This window comes from Peromyscus maniculatus, chromosome 8 (genome assembly GCF_049852395.1).
Source record: "Peromyscus maniculatus bairdii isolate BWxNUB_F1_BW_parent chromosome 8, HU_Pman_BW_mat_3.1, whole genome shotgun sequence".
Lineage (NCBI taxonomy): Eukaryota > Metazoa > Chordata > Mammalia > Rodentia > Cricetidae > Peromyscus > Peromyscus maniculatus.
Genome location: NC_134859.1, coordinates 47,660,645 through 47,681,074, shown reverse-complemented (window position 1 = coordinate 47,681,074; position 20,430 = coordinate 47,660,645). Strand labels below are relative to the sequence as shown.

Genomic DNA, 20,430 nt, shown 5'->3' with positions numbered 1-20,430 from the left:
TTCTAAAATGAGTCAATTCAAGAATGAATATATATAAAATCTCTGGCCGGGCGGTGGTGGCGCACGCCTTTAATCCCAGCACTCGGGAGGCAGAGCCAGGCGGATCTCTGTGAGTTCGAGGCCAGCCTGGGCTACCAAGTGAGCTCCAGGAAAGGCGCAAAGCTACACAGAGAAACCCTGTCTCGAAAAACCAAAAAAAAAAAAAAATCTCTGAATGTCTATCCCTCCAAGGACTAGATGAGGCCCAGCACATGTAAGCATTCATCCAGTTCCTCACTCTGCCCATTTGTATCTTTTTCTAAACAGCAGGAGGGGTGGAGAGACTTTGGGTCACAGGAACACAGAATTTTGCACCAGACACTCGCTAAACTTTTCAGCCCATGAGTAAACACACACCTCAACTTCAAAATACATGCAGTGGAGCAAAGCCTGTAAGACAGGTAGAAGTTTCTAATGTTTCTAAGTGCGTCTCAGTCAATTACCAGCCACCAGGGGGAGACCTTCTGAATGTTTCTGCCTTGCGATCTAGAAACACACACAGAAACCGATCAACTCAGTATAAAAGAAAGGCATGCTGGGCCGGGAGAGACAGCCCAGTTAAGAGCACTGGCTGCTCTTCCAGAGGTCCCAGGTATGATTCCAGCATCCACATGGTGGCTGTCAATCATCTCTACTACATTCCAAGGAACCTGAAGACCTCCCTGGTCTCTGTAGGCACCAGGCATGCACACAGACATACATGCTAGCAAAACAATAAATAAATAAAAATAATAAAGTAGTTTAAGGAAAAAAAGTGTCTTGTATTTAGTAAAGCTGGGAGGGAAAAGTCTGGAAATGAATTCTACTCCACATCCTTCCCTTGTGAGCTCGGACGTAGACGAAAAGAACAAGGAAGTAAATGATCCCTCTACTGTCTTCCCACCCAGAGCCTTCCCCATCTGGAAATTGGTCACAAACTCCATAAACTGTAGGTGACACCTCCTTGAGTAATCTACTTGGTAGTGGAACAAATAAAACACTCATAGTGTAGGATTTGAATGCCCGCAGCCCTTCTCTATGGGCTAGTGAAAGCTTTACCATGCCGGGGTGTGGGAGGAGCTCAAATCTGTTCTTGCGTGAACAGGGTTAGCATAGACAGTGCTGTCTATATTCATTTTTGATTCATTTTGAGTATAGAAAACACTCCCAAAAGTGTTTTCAGGAAACGTGTTTGTTGCTGTTACTATTCTCAATTTGGCAGAGCAATGGCATCTCCCTGGAACACGAAACAGAACTCAAGAGAGCCAAAAGGTGAAGGAAATGGTCCTTATTCCACACAATGGCAAGGTGACAGCTGTGCCTCTCCAGCCCCACACCTGAGCCCAATGAGTATGGATAAAGTGAGACGCTTTTAGTAGCCAGCTTTTATAGTTTCATGATGTGTTGTGATCATATCATCAACTGGACAATTATTCTTTTACAACAGCTTACTTTAATTTTATACAGTGTGTGTGTGTGTGTGTGTGTGTGTGTGTGTGTGTGTGTGTGTGTGTGTCCTGCACACACATGTGAGTATGCCATGGTGCATGTGTGGAGGTCAGAGGAAAACTTGAGAAAATCAATTCTCTCCTCTCACCATGTGGTTTCTGGGGATCAAATTCAGGGCATCAGGCTAGGTGGCCAGTGCCCTTACTCACTGAATCTTTTATCTGGCTTTTTTATAACACTCTTTAAGTGCTGTTTGGTATCATTTTACAGATGTACCATCACACACACATATATAATTTCTTCAAAAAACCTTTTTTTGTTGTTTCCAGACTTTCTTCTCCTAAACAGGAGATGGAATAAGAATCTTTGACTCAGCTAAATCTTTGCATGTGGTCTTATTTCCTTAGAATAAAACCCCAAAAGTAGGCTTTCTAGACTTGAGGATATTTTCATATGTATTAATTTTGATACATATTCATGAATTGCCCTTCAAATACACTGTATCAAAATACACTGTATCAGTACAAATCTTGTACTGATGTCTCTTTTCCAGTTCAATACATATCAACGTGTGCTTGAATCCGTGGTTCCTCAGTATGAGGAGAAACATCCTACTTTGATTTGTATTTTTGAACTGCTTACTACCTTTTATAATTCTTCACTTGCAAAGTGCCTGGTTACATTTGTCCCTTTTATAATGTTACAGTGTGTTCATTATTTCTTACTTTACGACATTAAAAAGAACCGAGGGCTGGAAAGGTGGCTCAGCAGTTAAGAGCACTTGCTGCTTTTCTAGAGCCAAGTTTGGCTACCAGCATCCATATTGCTTGTCATAGTTGAAGTTTCTATTGCTATGATAAAGTGCCATAACCATAAACAACTTAGGGAGGAAAGGATTTGTTTCAGCTTACAACTCTCAGGTCATAGTCCAACACTGTGAGAAGTCAGAGCAGGAACCTGGAGGCAGGAGCTGATGTAGAGGCCACAGAAGAGTGCTGCTTACTGCCTTGATCCTCACGGCTTGCTTAGTCATTTTATACACCCCAGGACCACCTACCTGGCACCACTCATAGTGGGCCGGGGCCCTCCCACAGCAATTAAGAAAATACTTTGCCAGCTTACACAAGGCCAATCTTCAGTCTAACGCTCTCCCAACTGAGCTATCTCAGCTGCGTTCTATAGGCCAATCTTGTCTCAATTAAGAACCCCTCTTCCCAAACGACTCTAGCTTGTGTCAAATCGACAAAAAGCTAACCAACCAACGCAGTGGGCAATCACAGCTTCCTGTTAAGTAATTCCAGTTCTAGGACATCTGACCTCCCTCCTTCTAGACTCTGCAAGAAGCTGCACTACTGTGTTCACGTCCAGACACAGACGCGTTTTTTCAAAACTTACCCAAAATGGTTGTAAATGTTAATATATATTTATTTATACTACATATATTTATATGTATTTAATTATATATTATAATACATATATTTATATATATTTATTTATAATACATATATTTCCAGGCTCTGTATATGTGGTGAGGTACAGGAAATGTTACCCTTCTGTAAGGCACATTGGTATTCTGTTTACCAGGATGGAACTAGAGAAAAGTACAGAGGCAAGAGGGTCTCTGTGAGCAAAACTGCTGAAGACCCTCAAGTGACAGGCATCTTTCCCCACGCATAACTTCCCACAGAAGGTCACCTGAACCTGAGCAAACAGGTCTGGCTAAGTTGCCTTCAGGTATACCGCCATGTCCATTCATCCTTCATCAAGTCTAAGGGCATAGCGCTCCTGCCTCTTAAGATCCCTGTTTCTGAGCCCTGGTGTCACGTAAAACTTTGGTTAAATAAGTGTGTCGTGCTTGTCTTCTGTCGCAGGGTGTGAGACATCGATCTCACGGTGGTCGGGACAGGAGATTTACTTTCGCTCCTCTGTGTATTTTAAAACACGAATTAAAAAAAACACACACACACATCATAAAAACCGAAAGGGCTCATGGGATGAAAGGGGAAGTATGAGGTCAGAGCTTAGGTACATGGGGCACTTCTGTACTTTGTTCAGATCTGAAAACTAAATAGCTTTGGGTTCAAGAGTTTTAAGAGTCCAAATGTCATAACAAACAGAGGGAATAGAAAGATACATGGTCAAGACACTGAAGAAGTATTTATAGTAAAAATTATATAGTTCATGTCAAAGCAGGGGCATTACAAGATGTTAACCATTAAGAGTAAAGGCATGGATGAAGGAACCCTGCAGAAATGCCAAAAAATAAAAATTTAAAAAAATAGAATGACAATGTGCAAAAAACACTGATTCAGACATAGCCACACTACATTCTGAAGGGTCCGATTCAGTTAAACAAGAAATTCTTAATACAATGAATGTATCATGATATATTCCTGATCCTCATTATATTAATGAATATCTTGTATAAAGCAAAAAATACAACAGATCAGAGGACAAATCAGCAAAAATACCATAAACTGAAGGAAAACAAGAAATATGAGTGCTAAAAATGCAGCAATGACAAAATTAACATTTTTAGATCCGATGAGAGAAACGAAGCACTATCGGGCCTAGGATGGGGAGAAATTAAAGACGAGAAAGCACAAATGTGCACCGTTAGGAGCAAGAACATTGACGCAAGAAATTAGGGTGCCTGTTACACTGCCTAGGCTGCCCCACGAAAACAAACTTGGAAATACAGACACAGCCTAGTGCTTCCTCTAAAACACACTAAGTGTCAAGGTACGTTAAGAACTCGAATGCTTAAACAAGACACAGATGATGAGTCCAGGATTTGAGAAAGGGGTGGGGGTACCAGCCTCTGCCGGATGACTCCTCAGCACCAGATCCTATCAAACCCTCAAGAAAACCAGCCCTACTCACCACCCCCTGCTTACATATATTGAAAACAAAACAAAACGAAACCCTTGAATTTCTGTCTTCAAAATGGAAAGTCCTGTGTGAAGCCCCATAGCAGACAGATTGGTCTACTTAAAAACTACCCCCAAATCTGGATTAAAAACAGAAAACAAAGCAAGACCAAAACCAAAACAAAACCTCACTTGAAAACGTAAGGGCAGGGTGGGGGTGGGGTGGGATTAAGACCCTCCGCACCTGAGGACCAGCCAATCAGAAAATGAAAAAAATCCTACTAACTCTAGTTAGCGCAATAGTTTCATCTGATACCTCCTTCAGGAATTTTCTGGTCTGTGAACAGCAGACAAGGCTGTGGAAAAGCTATGCTAAAGGAAGAAAAATTAAGCAAAGAATTAGGCCCCCCAAAGGAAAAAGAGGTAAACAGATCTCAACGCTGTTAGAATATGTGCCCTGAACAGCTGTAGTTGAAGATGTTGCCATTCTGTAGACAGTCGCTCCAGGAGTCCCAAGCAGAGCGGAATGCTGTGACTAAAGGGGCAGTTTCTAATCAAAACTGTCCTGCTGCAAATTCCTGAGGTTGAAATATTTCTCAGAAGTGCTCAAGATGGAAAGAAAATGTCACAAATTAATCCCCTGGGAAGACCCAAGATCTTGTTTCTTAAAAAGAAAAAAATGTGCTAACTGTTCATCTCCACAGTTCTGCTTGGCTTTCTATTGCTCTTTCAGAAGGAAGAAGAATGTCATCTCTTAAAAATAAATAAATAAACAAACAAACCAAGAGCTGGAGAGATAGCTCTGTGGTTAAGAGCACTTGCTGTTCTTGCAGAGGATTGGAGTTTGGTTCCCAGCATCCATGTCGGGTGGCTCTAGCTCCAGGGGACTCAACACCCTCTTCTGGCCTCCGTGGGCACCGTACAGGTGTGCAGAAACCCACACTCAGAGGCACATGCGATTTTGTTTGTTTGTTTGTTTGATTTTCAAGACAGGGTTTCTGTGTGTATCTCTGGCTATTCCGAAACTTGCTCTGTAGACCACACTGGCCTTGAACTTAAAGATCCACCCGCCTCTGCTGGGATTGAAGGTGTGTGCCATCAACATACAGACATAATTTTTAAAAAATAAAAATAAAATATTTTTAAAGTGGCTTTTTGAAAATAATAGTCAAACCCATCAACATAAAAGATATTGTATTTCTTAATGAACAGACTCGATGAGACAATGAGGAACAGTTGAGCACACAGCCACATCTCCCTGTCATTAGTGAGAGCTTTCACTCCATGGGAGTGACCCACTGCACATAAAAAATTCATTGGTTCTTAGTATGTTCAGCTTCGATAAGTCAGTGTGTAACCACTGCCACTCTCAATCTTAGAATATCATCAACACCTCGGAAGGAAACATTATACTCTTCACCAATCCTTTATCTGCCTTCCCCAGCACTACACAACTACTAACCCCTCTGTGTAGATCTGGTCTCGACCTCACTATAAATAGTATCATACAGTAGACAGGCTTTTGTGCCTTGCTTTTTTCACTTAACATCATGTGTTCAAGGTTCACCCATTTGGTATCACATTGTGATACATTGCACCTTTTTACAAATAAACATTGGTGTGAACAGACCATACCTCACCCATTTCTTTGTGGCTGTTGGGTTGTTTAGAGCTGTTCTAACATCCCTGTGCACGTTTCAGTACGGACATTGTGTTTGTTTCTCTTGAGATTATAGGCGGACAGATCTGCTAGGACAAACAGTAACCCTGCTCAGTCCTTTGAGGAACTGAAAATACGTTTTCAAAGTAGACACACTGTTTATATGTGTCTCACCGGTAGCCTGTGAAGGTTCCAGCTCTCCCACATCCTTGCCAAAGAGTATGGTTGGAGTTTAGATTCTAACTAGCCTGGCAGGTATAAAGCAACATCTCACTGTCCTATTAACATTTCCTATGACTAAGACTATCTATGTGCTTCTGAACCAATCCTGTATCTTCCTTGGACAAATACTTCATCATGGATTATTGTTTGGGGTTTTTGTTTGTTCGTTTGTTTTTATTTTGTTAAGGGGAGGAGAGATTGAGAAAAGATCTTGTTCTGTAGCCCAGGATGGCATCCAACTTGCCACAGTCCTCCTGCTTCAGCCACCTGAGTGCGGTGATTATAGGTGTGAACAAGTCTTTTGACAATTTTTAATTGAGTTATATATTTTTTTAATTGAATTGTAGACGTTCACTATATAATGTAGGTATAAGTCCCTTATCTAATACATGATTTGAAAATATTTTTTTATTTGGTGGATTGTCTTATTTTCAGTCTGTGTCTTTTGAACCACAATAGATTTTTTAAAAATATTTGATAAAATACTACCTATTTTCACCTTTTCCACTATTTGTGTAAAATATCTAAGAATCTGACAAATTCAAGGTCCTATGTTTTCTTCTGAAAGTCTTACTACGGTAACCGTTTTTTAAGGTTGTCGGTCCACTTCAAATTAGTTTTTGTGTATGATTTTGTACAGGGGCTCCAGACTACTATTATGATAATTATTACTGTTGGGCTGTTGAGCTGGGGATCTCATTATGTGGCTCAGACTGACTTCAGATTTACAGTGCTTCAGAGCCCCTTGTGTGCTGGGATTCCAGGCGTGGACCACCAGATCCACATTGACACTTGGGCATCTTCTTAGTATATTGACCTCAGTATATTGAGTATCTGGCCTGCCAGCCTCTTGCTCCCCTGAATACCACTGCTTTGGAGTGAGTTTTGAAATCAGGAAGTTTGGATCTTAGTACTTTGTTCTTTTGTGAGATTATTTTGGCTAGGTTATCCTATGGCCCTTGTCATTCATTTGGATTTCAGAGTCAGCTTGGTGGTGTCTATAAAGATGTTAGTTGGGATTCAGATGGGTTGTATTGAAAGTGAGGACCACACTTGGAAACATCCTCCTGTTCACAGTGTTCAGTGTAGTGCCTCATGATGGTTTTCCAGCTAACAAATCTTGATTAATATCCTCAGCAAATGCTTTGCAATTCACACTATGTGCTCTAAACTCCTTTGGTTGCAAAATTCTTGCTCACAAACTTTCCTTTCTCAGTTATGTTAACTTTTGTTCTGTGATATCTTCATGATGGCTGCTTAGAAGTCGTGTGTGTGTATGTGTTCTCTTAGATTAAGAATGGGTAGCTCTTGTCCGAAGTTTGTAAATATATATAATTTAAGTTACTTGTTGTCAATAGCAGTCTGGAAATGTTAAATAGAAAATTCCAGAAATGAAAAATTATACCTTTTTAGTTAGGTGTCACTCTGAGTCATGTAATGAAATCTAATGGTGTACAGCCCTGTCTCTTCTAGGATACAAATCTTTTTGTCTAGCATCTCCACTTCATCTATCCTACCCACTTGCAAGTCCCTTGGAGTCATCTTCATTATTATTCCGTTCATCCCAGTGTCACAGTACTTATTTTCAAGTCCCCTTACGTGGTGGCCTGATTCTGCTTCACATTCATTTACTGTGTCTGACCATGTGGGCATCATCACACACAATTAAGGAGAACTGAATATGGTACAGTATTTTGAGACAGGACCTAAATTCATGTAACTTTTGTTATAGTACATTATTAATATTGTTTAATTAAATTATTATTAGTACTATACTGTACATAGTTTATAATATAAACTTCATTGTGAGTATATATTTACAAGAGAGTATAGCATAACATACATTAGTCTGGTTATGCTATAATAATGTAATTATTTTGTAATTATTCAGTAATGTCTTCTTGTGTCCACTAGGGGTTCTGGGGCAATATTTCCCATGGGTAAAAAGAGACTATTATACACATTATCAGCTTTATTTCCAAAAAGCATGGGTTGTATTTTTCATTTTCATTTCACATCTCATGATTTTTCTATGTGAGAAATTAGATTTTATATTTGTATGTTATATTATAACAACAGAGTGGAGAGTATACTCCTTACCACTTAGAGCTTTTGGTCATTATTTTCATGTTTATTTCTTTAGTGACTAGCTGAATTATTTAGGTGGGTCTGTTTCTTGTCTACTGCAGTTTGGATTAAAGTGTCATCATTCCCTTGCCGGGCGGTGGTGGCGCACGCCTTTAATCCCAGCACTCGGGAGGCAGAGCCAGGCGGATCTCTGTGAGTTCGAGGCCAGCCTGGGCTACCAAGTGAGCTCCAGGAAAGGCGCAAAGCTACACAGAGAAACCCTGTCTCGAAAAACCAAAAAAAAAAAAAAAAGTGTCATCATTCCCTACTCCCCAAGGCTCATGTGTTAAAGCCTTGGTTTCCAGTTGTGGTGCTATTGGAAGGTGATTGGTCCATAAGGATACCAACCATCAATAGATTATCACACAGATGAGTCTATAGCTAATTGGACTATTAGAAAGTGAGGCCTGATTTCTGGGAATAGGTCATTGGTGTTGTGGGATATTCGTACACTGTGTGAAGCTCTATTGTTATGACTGTTGTAATAAAAAGCTGAATGGCCAGTAGCTAGGCAGAAGGTATAGGTGGGATTTCTGGGGAGAGAAAGGAAGAGGGGGAGAATCTAGGCACACAGGAGACCCCAGGAGACATGGAGAGGAAACAGGAGGTGCAATATGAAAGAGAGGTAACAAGATGTGATGAAACGTAGATGAAAATAAGTGGGTTCATTCAAGTTATAAGAGCTAGTGAGGAACAAGCCTAAACTATAGGCTGAGCCTTCATAATTAGTAAGAAGTCTCAGTGTCATTATTTGTGAGCTGGCAGCACAAAGGAAAATCTGACTACACACTGTGCTGTGGCTTTAAAGGATATAGCTTGTCCCCTGTCCCTTATTTCTTCTTCTTTGCTTCCTGTGGCAAGAAGGTATGGGGGCGGGGCGGGCACGGGTTGGAGCTACATCAAGCTTAACATATAAAAAAGCCAGTTGTCAGGCAAAGGTTGGAAGCCCTTCCTCACCCGTTTCATACATCAAGTGGAGAATACTCAAGAAAGCCCTCAGGATACAAACGTGGGTGAGGCGGGGGCAGTGGAGGGATCCTACACAGGGTCACGTGGCTTACGGCCCAGCACTTTGGGGCTTTTTCCTTAGCTCACTAGTCCACGCCCATTCTCAGGAATGGTCTCCCTTTCTTGATCATCCTCTCTAGTCCTATTTCTAACCATGTGCCCCTGGTCCAGTTCTTTGCTGCTGGTCACACAAGCCTGGTGCCCAGGACTCAAACCCGCTCAAACCCACACCCCTAACACTCTTGCACACGCTATACCTGCCCTGATGTTCTACCTCAGCAGAGGCCTGGACTAGTCACAATAGATCCAGCCAACCAGGAACAGAACCCTCTGAAACTGGGCCCAAACAAGCCAGTTTTTCACAGCGACAGAAAGTTGACACCACAGTGTTCCGCCTCGAATGTTCTTTAGAGAGGCACAGCTTGGGTGTGTCGACAGGCACCCATGTTGACAGTGGATCAGGAGGAGGCACAGCTTGGGTGTGTCCACGGGCGCCCGTGTTGACAGTGGGGTGGGAGGACTCTCTTCGGTCCCTTCCCACACCCAGTTGTTAAACTCCGCTTGTTACCAAATGAACCCTCCACTGTTTCCAACAATGTCCTGGGTTGTAAATTGTTCCACCAGGAGCTCGCCCAGATTCTGACTCTTTTGAATAAATAGTTCCCATGGTCAGGGGTTGGCTTGGTTCAGACCCACAGCCTCCTCCTCGTCCGTATGTCTGGATCTCCCTCACGAACCAGGGTGCCTGCGTTCCAGTTTGCAGCTTGGATTCCGCCCAAATGTCTTTGCCGTAACCTTCCTTTTCCTTGAGTGTGCCTTTGGCCTTCAATCTCTTCACTCTGGGACAAATGCAGTCAGTTCCTTGGGGAGAAGAGAGGAGCTGTTTGCTCTGTGGCCCAGTTTTTCTTCACCCTGGTACTCTTGGAGCCAAGGCTGTGGGGTTTGGAGTAGGAACACAGCAATCTCCTCTCAGATGGCTCCTCAGCAGTTCTGGGTCAGGTGCCTTGAAGGACAACTCCTGTATTAATGCTTTCAATGCGACATCCCCTTTACCTTCAGCTAAACCCTCGTGACATGACCTGAGGATATCTAGAGGCATTCCTGTCCACCCTTGTAGTCTCTTAAACAGTGCTCTATGACCTTGAGCTAAACACAAAACAAAATCATGTTCTACCTTCTTATCTTAATACCTTTAAGCTGAGGATGAGCTAGGATGTATTCCTTAACTGAGCATGCTCAGACATGTGCCCACCCCCAGAGTGGTTGGGATGTGAATGGGTGTAGGCTCCTAGAATAAAATCTCAGTGCTTCATTGGAGGGAATGTGTTGCTTTGGAAACAGCTCCCAAGATCTTGTTTTCTTCAGGGAATCCATCATCCCTCACTTTCATGCCTTGGCCATGCTCAGTTCAGCTTTTCTTTCACCGAAGTGTGAACCCACTGCTCTCAGTGACAGCCTCATTCCTTCAAGAATCTGAGCATTGTGAAAGGCAGGAGGCCCTGTCTTCCTGGTTGAAACAGGGCGAGAATGAGCAGGATCCTGTAATCATAGCACTGAACTCCTGTGCCTCCACCTCAAAAGGAGCCTGCGTGAGGAAAGGAAGCAGCCCCCTCCAGCGCCCCCACCCCGCCGCCACCTCACATGGCACTCAGCTAGGGCTGGATCTCAGGAGTGGGTAGGAGGGTAGAATGAGAAATGCCAAGGACCAGCTCCCCAGGGAAGCAAGCTCTTTGGCTAGATACTGGGGAGGTGGAACCCTGTGTTTGGCTCTTGCCATTCAGTATGATCTCAACCTCAGGGAACTGGGATAAGGTGGGTAACAAGAGGGCAATCTCAGTTCGAACAGCAGACTCTCTCAACTTGGGCACCTAAATTTCCTGAGTGTTCTTATGTCACTTTCCTTGCTATCTCATTGATACCATCTGCCGAGTGTTCTTTTTCTGGTTTGACCGAGGAGTGGGTTGGTGGGGATCCTGGCCCTGTGGATCGGAAGCCAGTCTCTGCCCTTGCCAACTTCATACTTTGGGTAAGGAAAGAACAACCCTGTGAGACCATAGCCAGATTGTGCTCAGGGTGATCGCTGAGCAGACAGTAAGGATTTCTGTGTGGTTTGGGTGTGCCTCCCAAAGGTTCAGAGCTCCCTAACTGCAATGTTCAGTGGTAGAGCCTGGTAGAAGGTGATTATGTCTCTGGAGGTATCACTATGTCAGGGGATCAATGCCCTCAAGACCACAGGTTGCCATTAAGGAAGGCCACACTACATACCCACCCACCCACCCCTTTTATGCAGCCATTTGTCTTTCTGCCATGATGTGGTACAGCTGTGGGGCCCTGACCAGAGACAGCACAAATAGCATCACCCAGTCCAGTTCAAACTAAATAAATTTCTTTTCCTTATGAAGTACCTAGGCTCAGTGTTGTAGAATATTATTTTATGATGTGTTACATTTGTTTATGCTGTGGAACATTTGCTTTAATGGTGCAAAAACGTGTTGCATTCTTTTATGTTGCATTTGTTTAACTCTGTAAAGCTGTGTTAATGTGCCTGTCTAAAATATCTGATTGGCCTAATAAGGAGCTGACAGCCAATAGCAAGGCAGGAGAAAGGATAGGTGGGGCTGGCAGACAGAGAGAATAAATGGGAGGAAGAGAAATCTGGGAGGAAAACAGGAAAGAGCAAGAGAACAAGGAGAGGAAGATGCTAGGAGCCATCCACCCAGCCACCCAGCCACCCAGCCAGCCACAGAATAAGAGTGAAAGTAAGAAAGGGAAAAAGCCCAGAGCAAAAGGTAGACAGGATAATTTAAGAAAAGCTGTCAAGAAACAAGTCGAGCTAAAGCCGGGTGTTTATAATTAAGAATAAGCCTCAATGTGTGATTTGTTTGGGAGCTGGGTGGTGGCCCCCCCCTCCAAAAAAAAGCCAAAAGAACAAAAATAGCCAACATCATTTTGGTGCCCAACATGGGGCTAGAGGAAAAGAAAATCCAACAACAGCCATCCTCTTCTTGTTGAACCCCAAGAGTCAAGAGAGGAAAGTAACACTGGACTCTCAAACACAGGTGGTACAAGTTTTCTGGAGATGAAACAGGTCCTGCCAACCAAGTGTGTTTGTTTGTTTTTGCTTGTTTTCTAAACACAACTGCCCTTGGTCTCGGTACCCTCCCTACCAGGAATTTGACATGAGGGCAAAGTTAAAAAACCCACCAGTACTCATGCGTGAGGATGTGCATTGAAACATTTGGGGTAATAATAAAAAAATTAGGACACAGACTCAGTACCTATCAATGGGGGATAGTAAACCAAGGTTTGTGCAGCTACATGGTAAAAGACTAAACCAGGGCTCCTTAAAAGAAACTGGGGTGCATGCTGACATAAAGTGAGCTCCAGCTTTTACCAGAAAACAAGATACAGAGAAGTGTGTGCCATCTGACCACTTGGTGCTCACTCTGTAGGTATCGATGTCCAATGTTAAGTTCAACAATGTTTCTGGAATTAATCTTAAGCAAGTATCTTACTTTACTATACCTCTGTTACTGATTTTGTGGGCACTTTGTCAAGAGACTATGAGATGGGGGAAATTTTTTTCCAGTTTTATTACTGTCTAGATATGGCTAGGATGCTATAAGCCTAGATGTGTATATATCATAATGTATATATTATAATTTATATTAATCAATGGAATTACTCAGGTGGGGAGAGTTGGGGTCCATTGTTAGCTTTCTTCTATGTGCATGATCTACACCAATTTAAATAAAATAATGTTTTATTTAAATTGTCTTTTAAGATAAGTTTTATAGAATGAGAGTGTCTTCAGACTACAGGCTTGTGGAGTCAGAGTCCTGGTTTTCTCAGTCACTCTCATGCATCCCACAGCTGGTTGTGGAAATGTAGCCAAAGTCTTTGTGTCATACTCACGAGTACAGGTCCTCACAGAGTCTCAGATGGGATTCACAACTCTGCCACAGGTGTTCAGGCAGAAGGATCAGGTGGCTGCAGTGGCTGCCCTGTGGGCTGCTGATACTCAAAACACACTGGGTACACCAGCTTCACCCAGGTACTAGTTGGAAATGCAGGATCTCAGGCCCCACTCATATGTGGATCTCAGTCAGCATCATCCAGGGCTGCCAAGTGACTCAGGAGCACACTGAGGTCTGGTGAGCCTGGTGTCGCCCTCCTGAGGGACTGATGCTGGTCGTAAACAGCTGATCAGCCCTCAAGACAGCAGGTTGTCATCAAGTCTGGCCACCTCACATGTGTGGCCCCTTCTGTATGCCACCATTTTCTTTCTGCTGTTGCATCATGAGGTGATGTTACCATCCCAGGCACAGGGAATCCAAGTGTCTGGGGTGGGACCCCTGTAAAACAAGGCCTAATGTGCAGGCTGGGAGCCAAGACCCAGGTAAGCCATCAGGACGTCCTCCCATGCTCTTTCAAATATTCGCCTATGATGATCTGTGGCAACTAACTCACAGGGGTGCTTTCTGGAGTGCAGTCACTACGCTGAGGATTTTGCTCCCATCACCTCCTTTTTATTCTCACAACCTGAGAGCCTTCACACCAGAATCCATGCCCTACAGACACGGAAGAGGACGTGCTCCTGTTGGGAAGCAGCGGAGGGCAGGCTCCCCGCCTGGGCTGCTTACCTGCCATGGTCTCACACCATTGCTCTGGCATACCTTGCTCATTAAAAGTCAACGATGGGAATTTTCTCACTCTTTCTTGGTCTTCGGCGTAGTTCACAGGAACAGTTCAATAAATGTGGATGACTTTCGTAGCCCAACATGCTGCACCACTGCAGAGGGCCAGGGAATGACAAGGCTGGAGCTGGCTAATGTTTATGACCTCTGCCCTCCTGGTGGGATCAGAGGCTCTGCTCTTCCCACTTTATTACCATTACTATTCCAAACACCATTCGGACAATAATTCAGAGGCTGATGCTGCTCATGCCCATCTCCTCTGCATAGGAACACAGTTCGGCCGTGCCCATGTCCCCTATGCATGCCATCAAAGAGTGGGACCACATGAACACTGCAGTTCCTTCCAGGCCACTGACGGCCTTGCCCTCTGGCCCCACGCCCCAGCTCTGTGCACTTGGCAGACACTGTAGACACTGAAGGCATCACATGTTCCAGCTACCTGTGAGATGGCTCTGAGCTCACTCCTGAAGCGCTACACTGCAACCCACACCATTAACTGCACCTCCCCCTCCACTGAAGCGCTCCACCTCACCCCCGTCCGTGCCTTGAACCCACACCCAGGACCCACAAAAGCCAGGGAGACACAGTGAGTTACTCTGATGTTTATTTTAATGTATCTTAGTCCACACAGTTGGTATAAAATCAGAAAAAGCAAGCAAAAACAGAAAGGTCTGGAGTCTTAGCATCAGAAGGGCACCGTATATACATCTACAGTTGGTGGCCAATACAAGTCATTGCCAGACAGTCCTTGGAGGCACAGAACACTCTAGACCCAGCAAGCCAGGGAACCCAGCAATCCCAAGGGTCTAGACACTTGTCCTGATGCTCCGACCGTGAGAAAACTGTGGGAGCGATGGAGGCTTCGAGATTTATTCATTGTAGTAATAACAGCAGCCTAGCTAGGTACGAAAGCAGTTATGGACCGCTTATGTCACGCACAATTATTCAGGTCTCCATTCTGCCTTATGTCATAAAACTGTTAATTGAGTTTCCAGTGAGTGGTTTAAATGATTAGTAATAACGAGGAATGGTAAATCCATAGCACCATTTCACAGACTCCTTGTCTCTGACTTCTCATTTAAATGCGTGGCCCTGGTACTCTGCCTGTAAGGACAAGGGTTCCAGAGCTACCAGCCGTGTTTCTGCGGAGGGCTCTGGTTCAGGGCGGTTCGTCTGTGAGTGCTTTCGGGCTCCACACAGCCATCCAGGCAGTGGGTAGTCCTGCTAAATGCACCAGGTCACCCACAGTGTGAAGGCCTTTGGCCATTTGGGGTGTGTCCCCACACTTTGGTTATCCTATGAGGTTGAGTGGGAGGGAGGTATCTGCTTTTAGATGAAAGGGACCATGTGGGAGTTTTTTACTTCTGAGCAAAACAAAAGATAAAAAACAAAAATAAAAACAAAAACAAAACAAAGATACTGAGCTTGGTTATAGTGTTAGAATGTAAAGTTCTTTAAGATTCAACACGAGGCTGACAGTCAAACATAAAAAGCAAACAGTCCTATGTACATATATGTAAAAAGTGTTATAAATAGGTTTTATAAACCATAGATATTATATACATCTTCAATTGACAGCGATCCCCACTCAACTGCGTTCTGTTTGGTTGGACTTGAGTTTGGATTTGGGGCTAGCTCTTTTTGGTTTGTGGGGCTTCTTTTCTGGTTTCCTACCTCCCTCCCCGTGTACCCTATGCACGCTCAGAGCCTCGACGGATGGTGCGTCGGGCGCCTCATTCACGTTTCCGTAGAATCACGTAGATAATGCCACTGAGGAGGGCCAGGGGAAAGGCCACCCAGGCCAGGATGTAGGCGAAGCCATAGGAGTTGCCAGTGTTGACATGCCACTCACTGTGCCTCACTGTGTAGATGGCCGCGGCACTCATCACGCAAAGACCTGGGAGGAGAAAGACAGCAGGTAACTGGGGGTTCACCGTGGGGCTGTGGCGCTCTGCCACATGAACATCCACAGTGCTAGGCAGGGAGAATGTTCCTAACCTGGCTGGGCCTCCCAGCTCAGAACTGGGGGGAGACAGCCGGAATACATGAGTAAACAATGAACAGCTCCCTACGCCCGACCCTGGCCACCCATGCCAAGACCTCTTCTGAGGCTCCTCAGTGTACTTCCTGCCTCATGCCTCTCTCTTTCCGTCATCCTCTCCCAGGCCATGCAAGATGGACAGTGAGGACTCGGGCTGCCAGAGAAGCCTGCCTACCTCTCCCCAGAAGTGACTGGGTGTGGATATGCTTTTGAACCTGTGGTCCACTCTACACACGGGCCGTGTTGTGTGTGACCAGAAACCAGTGGAATTGAAGTGATACTGTACCACTGGCGGTGTCGTGGAATAACAGAAAAGGCTTGACTATTTATAGTCAATAACAGAAAAGGCTTGACTTCCTGCTGACCACAGGGGACCAGGGTCCCTTAGTGATGCTGTCCTGTGGATGTAGTGAGAAGTACCCAGCGGTGATACAGGGCGGATGGAGGGAAAGGGAGAAATAAGGACAGTAATGAGGGAGAGAATCAAAGCTGCATCGAGAGGAGACAGATAAGAAAGAGCAGCTAGTTCCATTCCACTTGGTGATCCCACGGTCTGCAGCTCAAAACAGATGAAAGAATATCAGACACAGAGGTGCATCAGGCCACCCCAACTCTTTGGTGTAGCCACCATGCTCAAGTTTGACCACCTATGCCCACGTGACAGCCGTGTCCCTCCACAGAGAGGGGTCCAATGACATCAGCACCCCAGCCTGGAGCTGGACAAAGCCAGATCTGTTCCCTTCTGAAAACAGAGCCTTTGAGAAGCTCTGAAAGACTATTATAAAGGCAGCAGGCTGTGTGGGATTCATGTGGTCCCGGGGCTCCAGTCCCTGGGCCACCTACAGCTAACCTCACTGCTATTTGTGCCGCTGACATGCTGGACAGTTCAACTTTGTTTGAATAAACAGTAGAAGGGGGATGATGTCACACCATCCACCCTGATCAGATTGTCCTTTGGCAACTCAAGAGGAGAATACGCCCACTCAGCTTGCCCCCATTGGAAAAGCCAAACAATAGTCTTGGGACCGCCGTGGGATGGGACCTAGGACCTGCCACTACCTACAGAAAGTGCAGAGACAGTAAAGCTGGCCGTGTCATGGGAAAACACAGCCTTGCTGAAGGACAATAGCAGTTTAGATGTCCCGAGACACACTTGATCAGCCTCGATCCAGGGTCCTCAGTTATCTTGCTCTGCTGCTCCCTGGGCACCCGCTTCTTGTTGAGAAACAGGGGATAGGGATGTGAATTAATGGTGGTGTGCTTGCTGAGTGTGGGCAAGGCCCAGCTCCAGCTCCCCAAGTGCAAAACAAAAGGAGAATGCAAGCTAGGCCTTTGCAACACAGGCCTGTAAAGTCTCAGCACTTAGGGAAGCTGAGACAGGGGGAGATTGAGTTCAAAGCCAGCCTGGGATATGCTATGGGATCCTGTCCCAAGACATAAGAAAATCAAGACAGGAAGTGAACAAGGAGGAGCAAAGGGGGATAGAAAAAGAGAGAGGGATGAAAATGAAGTCGGGAAGGAAGGAGGAAGACTCACATTGACCTAAGCTGCCTGTGGCCTAGGCTGATGAGGGCAGGGCCACAAGAAGACGCACACCACAGAAGAGAGCAAGGTACGGCAGAGAGCCAAAGGAGGAAGAACCATGCTTATCATCTGGACAGGGCTTCCTGAGGCAGCTCCTGGCCACAGGCATGAGCGATGCCTCGGTAGCCATGGGAATCTGCTACGTCTCCATTCCCTGGCAAAGAAAAAACATCAGTTTCCATCCCTGACCACCAAGAGTGACTCGCAGCCCAGCTGATGGAGATGTGTCATTCAAGTAAGTGAGATGCCCAGGAGAGTGCCAAGTTCATCCACAGGCCAAATTAAAGCCATCATGATGACACTGAGCAGTCAAGTCACAGCAGTTTGTATCTGTCTCACAATGGCTGGGTCTGCAACAACCCTCTGCACACGCTCCCTGAAAGAGAAGGTCTCTGCCCTTAAACAGCAGTGACCAAGCAATGCTAACCAAGCACTTCAAACCCAGGGCCAACTGAGAAACTCTTGGTGATTGCTCATCAGCTCCTTTCCTTGGGGTTCCTTCAGCACGTAAGGAGTGCTTACTATCTGCACGTGCTGTCCTAGACAGTGGAAGCACCAGGATAAATGAGACAAGGCTCCGACCTTTAAGGGATGCCTGTCCAGAAAACAGCCATCCCTTTCAATACTAAATAGTGTAGAAAGGAGAGGAATGTCCCCAAGGCCAAGAGATGAGATGGGCTGAGCTCCATACAGCAGAATATAAGCCTTGAGGGCAGTAACAGTTCAGCTGGGTCCCAGGGATGTGTAAGAGGTGGCCAGGTGAAGAGGAGCAGGACAGAAACTCCAGGAAGAGGAGCAAGGTCAAAGGCTAAGATGGAGAGAAAGCATTGAAATTACCAGCAGGAGGTGACACCAGTCTCACAGGACAGGAGGCTGGACCTCATCCAGGGCCAGGGGACAGTGAAGGGGAAGCCCTGTAGAGATCTCCAGCACAGCAGGAACATAAGCAGACCCTGGTCCTGGGAAGCCCCACCCCCACCCCCAGGCCAGATGAGATGGCAAAGGTCTATAATCCCAGCACTCAGGGGCTGGCACAGAAGGATCTCAAGGGTCAGTCTGAGCTATGTCACGTCTCAAAACTAAAAAAAAGGGCAGGAGAGATGGCTCAGCAGTTACAAGTATTTGCTCCTTCGGAGGACCTGGGTTCGATTCCCAGAACCCACATGATGGTTCACAATGATCTTTACTTCCAGGTTCAGAGGGGACTCAATGTCTTCCTCGGGCCTCTATGATCAAGACAGACAAGTGGGGCAAAGATACACGTGCGGACAACAACATCCATACAATAAAATAATAATAACAACAAAAAGTTTTAATGTAAAACCCAAAAAGGCAGAAGAGAGATCACTCTAGCAGCTGAGCGGAAATGGAATTTAGGGGTGGGGGGCAGGAGGTGAGGAGGTACGGCGGGGGGCAGGTTTGTGCACCACGCAGGGGTGTCAGTGAGGACAGAGAAAAGAGCTGCCACAGCACCCATGGAGGATGCCACACCCCAGAAGTAGCAGACTGTAGACTGGACGGGGAGGAAGAGGAAGGAGGATGGAACAGGCATGTCCATTGTGCATGCACCCGGGACCTGACACCTCAGCATCTGAGAGAAGGGAGATGGCTTAGTAGTAGGTCTAGTCACCCACAGTCCAGACAGCCGTGGTGACATCCAACCACGCAAAGACTCCCCAAGACCTGGGAGGCCTGTCCAGAGCATTTCCACTGCAGACGCAGGGGCAGAAGCCACAGTGAGGCTGGCTAGAGTGTGGACCCCGGAAGCCCACTCAGAATAGCTGAAGGCACAGCCCTGGCTCATCTCCTCACTCCCCTCATCATCGTTAAATAAAACCAACAGGAAGGATGAGACTCACTCTGGAGTCCACAGCCTCTGCTGGCTTTCTGTCTCCCTTAGTCACAACAACTGGGACCAGCCTGGCAGAAATGAAGCTACTCCAAAGAGACACTTGAGTCTCTCAGTCTGACTATCAGACTGTTGAAACAATGGACCCCAAAGAATTTCCCTAGAAATCTCATGCTGAGAGAAGACAAGGGCGCCAGGAGGGGAGAACTTATCTCCCAGAAAGAGATTTCACAGGGTTCTATCAACGTGTCAGAACATCTTACAAGGTGAGTCTGAAACCCAGATAATGATGGGTGAGTGATGGGTGGGGCCACACCTTGACTGGGGTTGCTTAGGTGTGCGCATTCATGGCCTTCTGTTTGAACTTTGGATGTTACTTCAGGACCCAAAGACGGATTTGGGAGAAAGCAGCTTTTGATCTCTTTGTCCCTCTTCCCAATGTGGCCACACTGAGTAAGTCTTTTTCTGCTTTCCACTTTTAATGTGGTCCTTTTGAAATTGGCTTCTTGAGCAAAGGTGGCTGGACCTGACATGGGACACAAGTTGTGGTCTCCAAGTTTGATTAAGGTACCTAGACATTTTAGTTGATTTGTATTCTATCTCAGGGACACAATTACCTAGGACGCCAATGGGGGTTGAGGGTCTTCCATGTGCCTGTCTGGGGCTAGTTAGCTGCTGGACATTAACACACACAACTCTACAGATTCTAACTTGGTGTCTGTGTGGTTTTCTTCATGTTCTCCCACCTAGTAAGCCTGATCCAACACAGCAAAGGATAACAAACGTGTAGGAACAGTGGTACCCAGAAAACGGAAAATTTGGAAGCAGGACCAGGACATTCTCCTCTAACAGGTTTAGAAGAATGCACAGCTCATGAGCAGGGCTTGCTATTAAGTGAGAAGGTC

At 45.4% G+C, this 20,430-nt stretch overlaps 1 protein-coding gene across 3 annotated transcripts in view; it reads right to left on the bottom strand.

The window, feature by feature from the left end:
- Positions 1–14,638: 14,638 nt before the first annotated feature.
- Positions 14,639–20,430, bottom strand: part of Pmp22 (peripheral myelin protein 22) — a 31,775-nt gene continuing 25,983 nt past the window's right edge. For all 3 annotated transcript variants that reach the window (XM_006973529.4, XM_006973528.4, XM_015992391.3), the window contains exon 5: positions 14,639–15,948. In XM_006973529.4, the coding sequence (XP_006973591.1) occupies positions 15,785–15,948 (164 nt within the window). In that variant the 3' untranslated portion in view covers positions 14,639–15,784. The remainder of the gene's footprint in view (positions 15,949–20,430) is intronic.